This window comes from Populus nigra, chromosome 7 (genome assembly GCF_951802175.1).
Source record: "Populus nigra chromosome 7, ddPopNigr1.1, whole genome shotgun sequence".
NCBI classification, from domain to species: Eukaryota; Viridiplantae; Streptophyta; class Magnoliopsida; order Malpighiales; family Salicaceae; genus Populus; species Populus nigra.
Genome location: NC_084858.1, coordinates 9,248,513 through 9,260,313, shown reverse-complemented (window position 1 = coordinate 9,260,313; position 11,801 = coordinate 9,248,513). Strand labels below are relative to the sequence as shown.

At 35.7% G+C, this 11,801-nt stretch overlaps 1 protein-coding gene and 1 non-coding gene across 2 annotated transcripts; both read left to right on the top strand.

Moving 5' to 3' along the window:
- Nucleotides 1-253: 253 nt before the first annotated feature.
- LOC133698595 (DNA replication licensing factor MCM3) lies at nucleotides 254-5,711 on the top strand. The gene is made up of 16 exons (XM_062121571.1): nucleotides 254-518; nucleotides 592-800; nucleotides 944-1,074; nucleotides 1,152-1,390; nucleotides 1,503-1,739; nucleotides 1,925-2,079; nucleotides 2,168-2,376; nucleotides 2,494-2,659; nucleotides 2,734-2,921; nucleotides 3,117-3,176; nucleotides 3,258-3,347; nucleotides 3,494-3,675; nucleotides 4,456-4,530; nucleotides 4,635-4,767; nucleotides 4,999-5,080; nucleotides 5,346-5,711. Exons 1-15 carry the CDS (start codon nucleotides 367-369, stop codon nucleotides 5,059-5,061), a joined length of 2,289 nt encoding a protein of 762 aa, XP_061977555.1. The 5' UTR covers nucleotides 254-366; the 3' UTR covers nucleotides 5,062-5,080; nucleotides 5,346-5,711.
- Nucleotides 5,712-10,854: 5,143 nt separating this feature from the next.
- Nucleotides 10,855-10,927, top strand: TRNAR-ACG (transfer RNA arginine (anticodon ACG)). Its single transcript has one exon. It is a non-coding gene; the product is annotated as a tRNA-Arg (tRNA).
- Nucleotides 10,928-11,801: the final 874 nt, after the last annotated feature.

Below are 11,801 nucleotides of genomic sequence, written 5' to 3'. Positions count from 1 at the left end.
TTATGTCCCTATTATGTAAAAATAAAAAATAAAAAATAAAAAATAAAAGATGGCTTATGAATATACAATAAAAATAAAATTACTTTTTATTTTTTTGGATAGATTTTTGACATTAATTTTTTTTCTGCGTGTGAGGCCCACAAACTACATGTCATTCCTGCAGTTTTTTTCCCCTTCCCGCCAAAGGAAGGGCAACCCACCACCTCATTCCCGCCAAAATCAGAGTAGGGTAAGGCAAGGCAAGGCTAGGGCGCGAAAACAAAAGGAGTCCACATTCATTTTTCCCTTTTCATCTGGGGAAGCCTAAGCCTAAAAGAGAAGAGAAGAGAAGAGAAGCAGCAAAATCAAGAAGGGGTGGCTGTGAATATGGAAGACAGGAGCAGTCACAAGCGAGCTTTGTTGGATTTCTTGGATCAAAACATATACAAAGATGAGATCAAAGCCATGATAAATCACAAGCGACGCCGTCTCATCATCAATATCTCCGATCTCCACTCTTTCCAGGATTTTGGTCCCAGGTATCTTACTTTTTTCATCACATCAGATCTTTTTTCCACCAAGGTTTTCATTTCTTGATTATCCTTTCTTTAGGATTTTGCGGAACCCTAGTGAGTATATGCAAGCATTCTGCGATGCGGCCACCGACACTGCTCGCAGCGTTGACCCAAAGTACTTGAAGGAAGAAGAGCAAGTTCTTGTGGGTTTTGAAGGTCCTTTTGTTTCTCGCCGTGTCACTCCTAGAGACCTTCTTTCTGAATTCATTGGCTCCATGGTTTGCGTCCAAGGCATAATCACCAAATGTACCGTCGCTTCACTCTCAATAATTAATCTATTTTTTTTACATGGGATTTTAACATATTGGCAATTGAAAGCTAAACTGGCCCTACATGTACTTGGACGACAAGCATGATTTTCAATCTAAACTGCTAGTCTTCAATTTTAGGTTCCCTTGTAAGGCCAAAGGTTGTCAAAAGTGTTCACTTCTGTCCTCAGACTGGGAGCTTAACTACTCGTGAATATCGGGACATTACTTCTAATGTTGGTTTGCCCACAGGCTCAGTGTATCCTACAAGGGTATTGTCAAGTCCTTGACTTCTCTATTCTTTGCCATTGTCAAAGGAAGTTTTTTCATAGAAATTTATTTTCTTCAGGATGAGAACGGCCACTTGTTGGTTACTGAGTATGGATTGTGCAACTACAAGGATCATCAAACCTTGTCAATGCAAGAAGTCCCCGAGAACTCTGCTCCTGGTCAGCTTCCACGCACTGTGGATGTCATAGTTGAGGATGATTTGGTTGACTGCTGTAAGCCTGGTGATCGAGTGGCTATTGTGGGAATTTATAAAGCACTTCCCGGGAAGAGCAAGGGCAGTGTGAATGGAGTGTTCAGGTAGCACCAACCTCTGAACTATATGCACCATCCCGTACAATGATTTTCCTATTCCCCTTCATGGCATGCTGTTTTCTGGTTTGAAGCTTGACAAAGTGATTTTGATGAACAGGACTGTGCTCATAGCTAATAATGTTTCTCTGCTCAACAAAGAGGCAAATGCACCGATTTACAGTCCAGAAGATTTAAAGAACATTAAAAAGATAGCCGAAAGGGATGATGTATTTGACCTGCTTGGTAATTCACTTGCACCTTCAATATATGGCCATTCATGGATAAAGAAAGCAGTGGTTTTGTTGATGCTTGGTGGAGTGGAAAAGAATTTAAAGAATGGCACCCATTTGCGAGGGTGAGTGATAACGTTTCTCTGGTTGGCATTTTAATGTTTCTGATCAATACAGAATAAAACAGTACCCCGGTTACATGTACTTGTCTACAAGAGATCAGATTCCTTTTCTGCTTTCTGTTTTATTTAGAGCAGTTTCACAGTGCCGGATTGCCTTTTGAGTCTAACTGATCCCCTTGTTCTTTTAGTGACATTAACATGATGATGGTTGGTGATCCATCTGTTGCCAAATCTCAACTTTTAAGAGCAATCATGAATATTGCTCCTTTGGCCATATCAACAACGGGTCGTGGTTCTTCTGGTGTAGGTCTGACAGCTGCTGTTACTTCTGATCAAGAAACAGGTAATGAGCCATGGTTTAGGCACTTTAGCATTATCTGGTAGTTTTTGACTTTTTAATCCGGGTTATAATTTGTTTTGACTTTTACCAGGAGAAAGGAGGCTTGAGGCTGGAGCAATGGTTCTTGCTGATAGAGGTGTTGTTTGTATTGATGAATTTGACAAGATGAATGATCAGGATCGTGTTGCTATACATGAAGTTATGGAGCAGCAGACTGTTACTATTGCCAAAGCTGGTATCCATGCATCTCTGAATGCTCGATGTAGTGTGGTGGCTGCTGCAAATCCCATATATGGAACTGTAAGTGAAATATTTGCCAATCATTTAGACATTTTTACTGCAAGTTGTTACATCATTCTATTCTTGTGTTCAAATTGCTTACCTTAGCTTTTTTCTATTTTCTGAATGGATGTGTAGTATGACCGTTCAATTACACCAACGAAGAATATTGGACTTCCAGACTCTTTGCTGTCTCGTTTTGATTTATTATTTATAGTCTTGGATCAAATGGATCCAGACATTGATCGTCACATTTCAGAGCATGTCTTGCGTATGCATCGTTACCGTTCTGCAACTGATGGTGGTATGTGATATATCCTTTTCATTTAATAAAGGCTACTTTCACAAATGCTCATCAGGAGAAACTTGCAAATATAGGTGAGGCGGCGGTTGATGGAAGAGAAGACAATGCTGATGCCGACTCATCTGTCTTTGTCAAGTATAACCGGATGCTGCATGGCAGGAAAACAGAAAGGGGTCGGAAGCGTGATACGCTTACAATCAAGTTTCTTAAAAAGTATATCCATTATGCAAAGCATAGGATTCAGCCTGAGCTGACAGATGAGGTCACTATGCTTCTCATATTTTGTCTTATGAGTTTTTTCATTCCCTTCTGTAAATTGCCAATCTTCCATATCTGATTCTACAGTTTCAAACAGAAAAATAACATTTTTCGTTGGGGAACCTGTGTTCCTTGCCTCCCAACCCACTTAAACGCAGAGTGGCTGTTTTCAAGCTAATGCTCCCCCTTATGTCCACAGGCATCTGAACAAATTGCGACAGCATATGCTGAGCTCCGAAGTGCCAGTTCAACTGCAAAGGTTGGTCTTAGCTAGGTATTGGAGATAATTGATGCTGTTCTCATTCTTTTCATCATCTGATATGTTGCTTGTTTTTTGTAGACGGGCGGAACACTTCCAATCACTGCTAGAACCTTAGAAACTGTAATACGACTCTCCACTGCTCATGCTAAATTAAAATTGAGCAGAAAGGTATTAGTTTCCTATCTCTTTAGGCATGTTATGAGATTTGTGCTGTTTTACTTTCAGTTTTCAGTACTATCAGCATACAGGTCATTTTCTATGGGGTTAGTATTTATGATTTCTTTGCATGTTGTAAATGATTTTTGCTCCTGCAGGTTTCCAAATCTGATGTTGAGGCTGCCCTAAAAGTTCTAAATTTTGCTATTTATCATAAAGAACTTACTGAGATGGAGGAGCGTGAACAAGAAAGAGAGAAAGAGTTGGAGGGAAAGCGCAAAGCTGAGTGTCATTCTCATAGAAATGATGCAGATGACCATACTACTGCTGATAGAGTTGGGTGGGTAGACAATGCTTAAACATTCTTCCTGAAACTCTTTTTTTTGTTCACCATTTCCAGTGTCCTAGGAATAACTCTCACTATCTTTCTTGGTATATATAATGGACCATATCATCATACCTCTTTCATTTCCAGTTACAATTTTTTTCACTCTCGTGACTGGAATGTAAAAACCACAAGCATACAATATTCAGTCGCATATCATAGTGTTGAACTATTTGTCTTTTATTTATGGATGCTTGTGCATGTGCTACATGGCAATTTTTTAATTTTTTTTTGGATAATGACTTGTTATTAAAACCCTAAGTGCTCATGCTTCACAAGTATTCCAAAATGTTGCTAAAAACACTTAAATGAGGTAGTTGACAGCTGACAGCACGTTGGTCAATTTCAGCATATTTCAAAATCTTGGTTGTAGACAGACATTTGGATCTAACTAGAACTTCAAACTATTGTAGTTGTGCTAACATAACTCGGATCTGATGCTGCATCTTAATAAATAACCGTGTCAAGTTCCCTTATGCTGAACTTTGTGGGCATCAATTAATTAAATAAAAAGTTGTTGCAATGTGCTCTTCTTACAACGAATGTGTTTGGGCTAGCTGGCAGCTGCATTAGATGAGGGTTTCTTGTCCTGGGATTTGTTGGGGGCCAGGATTGCTGAATTGCTCTTAATGAAATGAAATTAAGTGTGGGAACATATTCTTCCAGTAGCACGCATATTTTTCCCGAGGTTTGCACTAGTTCTGCAGTTCACTTTTTTTTCCCCCTTCTGTTCAGTTCAACAACAGATGCCATGGAAGTAGATGACCATCCTCCAGCAGAGCAAGCTACTGCTGAGTTGTCTCTAGAAAGGTTTGATACTAGCAACTAATAGCTATGATCCTTCTGGTTTACTATTCTGTTCCAGAATTCTTTTACAATGCTGATTATGTATTTTGGCCCCTGCTGAGTTGCAGAATTGAAGCATTTAATTCAGCATTCCGGGAGCACATGCGTTACATGGATAGCATAACCATTGATGACCTAGAGAAGGTTGTCAACACAGGAGGTGTTCCCTACTCCAGGGAAGAGATAATGCTTCTATTACAGGTAAATTGATCTTCTGTATTCACTGGGAGGGATTATCATACAGGAATTTTTGCATTCTATTACTCTACAGAATTGAGGGCCTTTTTTTCACTTTCTTTTTTAAACGGGAAATGCCTTTTCGAGTTTAGAATTACTTTTAGGTGCGTGCATATCACTATACACGTTCTGTTTCTTCCCTCTCTTATAGAAAGGATAAATTGTAAAGAAACGGTTCTCTTTATAATATTTCAGAAGCTGCATGATGAGAACAAAGTGATGATAGCAGATGGAAAGGTTCACATGGTGATATCATGAGCTGTTGCAGTCAAAGCAGGTATTTTGTTGTTAATCTATACAATTTATAGTCACAACATATGAAGAGGTATCCGGCTCTGTTAGATTTAAACTAATTTGTACCCTCGTCCAAGCCGGAGAAAAAGCAAAAAACTTTTTAAAAATTTATGCTTGTAGTGTTTCTATTTTCCTAAAGGACACTTTTGGGTTTATTTCCTTTTTCCTTTCTTTGTGTTTTCTCTTCTTTTTAACTTTTTTAAAAAATTGGTGTTAGACCGAGGATTGAGTTTCAGGATTTTTCACAGGCAGCCTTAGTTTGGAGGGCAAAATGGAAGGTTGAAGAATTTCCAGCGTGTACTTGCTGAGAGCCCGTCTTAGCAAATTGCAAGGCGTGCATTATAGAGCTTAAGTTAACTGGGAAGTAGCTTTCGATTTCGGGAAGGATTTGGTGCCTTTCTGTACTTGGTACCCTAAGTCTTAGAGCTTCCAAATATCTGTGGGATCCATTGTGAATTTCCTTGTATTAAGGATATGCTAATCATTACATTTCTGCGTTGGCTTAATTGTTTTTGGCCTCTGAACCGCTGCATGGACTGGCGGCGTAGTGGCCCCCACCCCCCCTCTTTTTATTGTTTGGTTATATTGCTGTGGGTGCCGCCTGTTTTTGGTTATTCCCCGTCTCTATGAACAGTGCACAACTCTGTTTTACAAATTTACGAGGTAGGGTCGATTAAAAGATTGAAGGCTCCGTTGTGATTGTTTTAAATTTAAAACTTGCAGTAATTGTTTTAAATAATAATTTTCCAAAACAAAGAGCACTTCATTCTTCTTTTTAAATTTTGCTGTTTTCTGTTCTCCATGTTTTAGAAATTTGAAAAACTTCCTAAGCCCCATTAATGGAAAAAAGTCTTTAAATAGAGATTAAAGAATACAATTTATTTATTTAAAAGTAAGAAAGGAAAGCTTCATAATGGGGCGGTAGGCAGAAGAGAAATGAAAAACAAGAGAAATTAGTGGCGGTGAATGTGATGGTTGAAACGTAATGTCAATCTGATTCTACTTTGCCCACTCATTTGATCCTAAAAGCTTCCCTTCCACCCGTCTACACATCCATTACCATCTTTTCTGCAATTCTCTTCTTCATTACCATACCAAGAACCTCCCAATCTTCCTTTCCTCGTATCCATCAAGGTAAACACTACTTCCACAATTTTCTTTAACATTCTCGATGGACTTTATCGTACTCTTACATGGTTTCTTGATATTCCAAGAATGCATATGTAATCTTACATGGTTTCTTGATATTCCAAGAATGCATATGTAATGATGTGTTTTTTTTTTTCAAAAGAGAATAATTTTCCAGTCTCTTCACTCTATTAAAAAAATAAGGTTCAGAGATTATAATGTTAATTTAATATGCCTAGTAACTAATTGGTTGGTTATATAACATTATTATATTCATGTAAATACATATTTATTATTAATAAAGACTTAATTTATCTTTAATATTCATATAATATTATATTAATGAATCTAGAGTAAAGATAAAATTCATTGGATAAAAATTCTTTTCAAAGAAAATTATAAAATTGTTATAAGTATAAGATTTTTATTGCATTAAAATATTGTTTCTAAAATGTTTTAAGTCAATATTCTCTTAAATATTAGACATTATTAGAGCTGTAAAAACTTATACATATTATGTTTTTTTCTTTATAAAAGAAAACAACTGCTTTTATAAGCTGAGAACTAAAAAATACCTAGAGCTAAGGACTGCAGACTGGGACAGGCCAATAACATCGGATAAGACAATCTTTAATATGGTCATAAGGAGCTTGGAAATGCATTTGTATATAACATTGCAACAAGAAATTGGTCTTAAGTCATTCATGCATGTAAGGTTTTCAATTTTAGGCACTAGAGCTACCTGGTTATATTAACACAGCGTGACAAATTGTTATGGGAGAAAAAAAACCTGACAGCTGCCATAAATTCTACCCCAATTATGTTCCAGCTTTTCTTGACGAAGAGGGTATTGTAACCATCAGGGCTACAGGCTTTGTTATCAGGATTGGAGAAAAGGGCAGCCTTGATTTCCTCATTGGAGATGGGGTGGCCTAAGGCTGATCTTGCATATCTGATATCGATTTTAGGAAGATGCTGGCAATATCTTTATTGAAGGGAGAGTGGGGAGGAGACATGATTTTCTCATAATACTTTGTTGCCATGTTTCCTAACTCCTGCTAATCGTGAACAGAATTGCTATCTTCATCCATCAGAGTATGGATTCTGTTTTGAACTTGTCTATGCATCAAAGAATTGTGGAAAAGCTTCGAATTCCTATCCCCTAGCTGAAGCCACTGGATTCTGGATCTTTTCTTGACAAAAGACTCCTCTTCTTTACATAGCTGCATGTAGGTGTTGGTTAATTCCCTCTCTGTGGATCTGGCTGCAACTGTTGTAGGGTTGAGGTCCAGAGTGGTTTGAGCTATAATCCATTCATCTTTAGCCTTTGCCACTCTGCTGGAAATGTGGCTTGTGTGGTGCTGATGGATCTTTCTGAGCCCTGCCTTCAAAAGACGAAGTTTGGTGGTGAATTTGAACATGGGATTGCCATTTACTTGAGTCTGCCAGGTAGTACTAACAATGGCCGGGAAGTCTGGTCCGCCTGCCCCCACATTTAGGAATTTGAAGGGGGAGTAATGCTGGTAGCTTGTGTTATGGAAATAATTGTTAAAAAGAAGCCAATATTGTTGTTGTTATTATTATATGTTATTATTATCATTGTTGTTATGAGTAATGTAACTGAGTAAGAAATGATGTGTTATACTTGTAGATTTAGGAGGGATTATAGAAAGGGCCACAACAACAACAACAAGGGAGTGCGGGCCAGGCTTCTGTAGCAGGTAGATAGAAACACCCATATATTTCTTAAATGTACATAATTATGAAAGCTTGTTTAATTTTTAGATTTTATATATAAATGTTGCCAAAAGAGAAGCATCTAATGAAATGAATGAGAAATGAAAATAGACTTGATTAACTATTCCGGTAGTGAATAGTTAATGATACTAATTGGTTTTATCGATATCGATATTTTCTAGATTTGATTAGTCGGTTTCAAGAACGGGAGGCTAATGATGCTAGTAGGGTTTATTAACATTGGTATGATCATCTTGGAACATGGGGAATATTGAACTTGATTAGTTATTTCAGGTTATGAATAGTTAATGATATTGATGAGCTATATCGATATCAGCATTTCCATGCAACTTGATTAGCTATTTCTGGTATGGAGGCTAATGATGTCAAGGGTCCTCGACATTGGTATTACCGAGGATATTTAAAAGTATTGTTGGGACTTGATTAACTATTTTGGGTTAGGAATAATTAATGATATCAAAAGGTTGTATTGATATCAACATTCATGATAAATTTGATTAGTTGGTCCCGGTGAGGGAGACTAACGACACTAATGTGATTCATTAGTATTGGCATTACCATCCCAAAGTTTTGAGAAGAAATAAAAAAAGATATGATTAGTTATCTTGTGAAAGATGGTTAATGATACAAATAAATTGGTATCGACACTTTCTTGAAGGACTTGTCCTTCGGTATAAATATGTGATATTGGTTGAAGATTGAAAATGAAATGGAAAATATTAGTGAATTCATGAGAAATAAATCCTAAAAAGAACCAAGTAGGAATTGTAGGGAAATATGAATGAATACTAGTCTTGAATAAATTGCTTGATTACCAATATTAATAATGTTTTCCATGATATTTATGTTTTAATGTTATATTTTTTCCAAATCTGTCACATTCACGACATGAATGATTTTCAGATCTTTCTATCCTTTAGTCATCTAGCTTTAGGTGAATACTTATGTATTTTGTATTTTAAGAAAATATCATGATTTGAATTGTAATAATATCTTTTAAATTGAATGTATGAACTTAAATTTTATTTTCATGTATTTATAATCTACATGTATGCGTGCTTACTTTTTTAGTGTCATTTAATACTTCATTTCTATTATATTAATGTTTGAAAGATTGTGATTCCATTGATGATGATTGTTGGAATTAAGACCCAGGATGATTGAGTTGCGATTGAATAATGGTTAATAGAAGTGTAACAGGTTGTTGTCAATAACTTGAGATTTCTTAGTATAGGGGAGAATCTGTTGGAATTTCGATAGAAATTTCGGTGGACCGTTGTATGAATTTGATTTTTTTAAAAATATTTACCATGTTTTTCCATAGATTATGATTGGTGTGTTGTTTCAGTAACTGGGATGTTATATAAGATCACTAAGTCATCTTATATAAAGAATGCTATGTTTTGTTCTTGTTATATGTCATCTTAATGTGAACTGTCATTAAAGAATTATCATTAGAGGTCGGATAATTGGATGACTTGTGGTTTGTAACAATTCAACCGTTAAAAAATTATTTTAAAAAAAAAATTTAGATTTTTAGATAATAAATTCATAAATAACTCTATATCTGTCTAATGAGGTTCCAAGAACTCCCGAATAATTTTATTTTATAGTTTTTGTTGCGTGTATGCTATTTAAAAAAACCAACAATGGTATTAGAGCCTTTGTTAGAATAATTAAGATTATTTAATTGCATGTTTTATTGTTATGAGTGTTAAATAGGAATTAATTTTATGTGCGAAATAAAAATTTTCCCAAATGGAAATTTTTCTCTAATGATTTTCGAAATCAAACAAAAAAAATTTGTTTCAAGCCTCGGTTTGGGCCAGGCTGGCTGGAGCTTGGAAGAGCCGGCTAAAATCTGGAATTCCAGCTGGATTCCAATCAATTTATTTAAAAAAGGGTTTTGCTGGCTATGCATCAACAGCGACGGCACCAACACTACTAGAGCGCCTGGTCAATGCCTGATGCACCCGGCTAGGTCGCTGCTAGCGGCAGAGGCAATAACCATGGCTGTTGCCGCCACCACTGCAGTGCTAGCGTGTCTGGCACTACTACCTTCCAGCACGAGGTTGATGCCACCTTGTAGTGCATAGCTTTGCTATTTTTTTGAGAGGTTGGTGAATTGTCAACGATGAAATAGCCATTGGCGAGAAATGAGGCGTCATGCTTTGCATAACATGTTGTGTAGACTTAGAAAAATATGGTGTCAGCCTTGCATAAAAGTGTAAATAAAAATTTACACTTCAAAGACTTGAGGGTTTTTTTTTTTTTAATAAATCATTTCACTGCATTTTCTTCCTTAAAGTGGTAGCCATCTTATAATTTAAAGTAATTTATTTTAATTTAGTTGAATTGGCTAAAATTAAGTAAAAATTGATAAATCATTTTCTCAGTGGCTTATTTACTGAAATACAACAAATATAAGCACAATTTTGGGGTTTTATTAATAAATAAGCCTCTAAAAGATTAATTAGTTAAAAGGTTTAAATTTTATGAATGCTAAAAATATTAAGAGACTGAAAAATAAATAATATAAGAATCCGTGATCGACAATCATTAGAAACAAAAAAAAATTTTCCTTCAAGTGTTTATATATATATATATATATATATATAAAAGTTTTAAATCTAATTGTATCTTAAGTTGGATTTATATTTTCGTACAAGGAGATCGATATAATTAGAAAGGATTTCTTTATTTTAAGCTTAAAATTAATTTTCCTGAATTATGAAATGATCGATTAGAGTTCATGCATGGGTGTATTTTTGTTGCTCAACTTTTCATTCTAGATTGATGAGCATTTTGTATTATTAGGCATGGTTTTATAATGCGTTTATTAATATGTCTGAGCGTTGATTCCCAATCAAGGACTCCGTGGCCCAATGGATAAGGCGCTGGTCTACGGAACCAGAGATTCTGGGTTCGATCCCCAGCGGAGTCGTGCCTTTAAGATTTTTATATTAAACATCGTATTTGTATTTTAGGTTGTTTACACTCCTTGGGATAGGAAAATAGATCATTATCCTCTCTCTCTGTTTGGGACTGGAGAGGCAAAGAAATGGTGTTCGCATTATTTGCTTTGAATTTTGATAGAAACAGTCACATTCTTACTCCTCCTCGTATAATATTAAGAGGGTGTGTGGTAGTGGTTGCTTTTCAAATAATTTTTTGTGTTGAAATGGATGTCAATGATATTTTTTTATTTTTTAAAAATCATTTTTGATATCAAAACGATTCAAAACGTATAAATCATATTAAATTTTAGAAAAAAAAAAAATTCCCAAACATGTTCTAAAATGAAGTCAAGGGTAAGGTGTGAATCTCTCATATATATATATATATATATATATATATATATATATATATATATATATATATATAACATCAACACAGAACTTGTATTTTGCAGTATTTTCTCCTAATCCATTAGTTTAGTGGGTCATGGAAGGGCCTTGTTCATGTTCCTTTGAAATGTAAAGCATAGGCTGACTCTACAAATAACTAGCAGATTTAAAGAAGAAAAGATAGTTGAAGACTCCAGCTTAAGTCCACCAAACCAACCCCTTCATTTGACGAGATAGCAGACTCTTAATTACTAAAGCAAATTGCCATAGAAGATTAAGAGAAGAAAAAAGCTCTTTGTCAAAAGATTCAAGATTCAGCTAATCCCAGTTACTGAAAAAACAATCCTAACACTTTTCCAGGTAATGATGGGGAAAGAATCAGAATCAAAATCAAAATCAAGGTATTACCGATGTCTTAAGCTCACGCGCTTCCCCACTTGACTAGCCATGTTAACGAAACAGAAGACATAT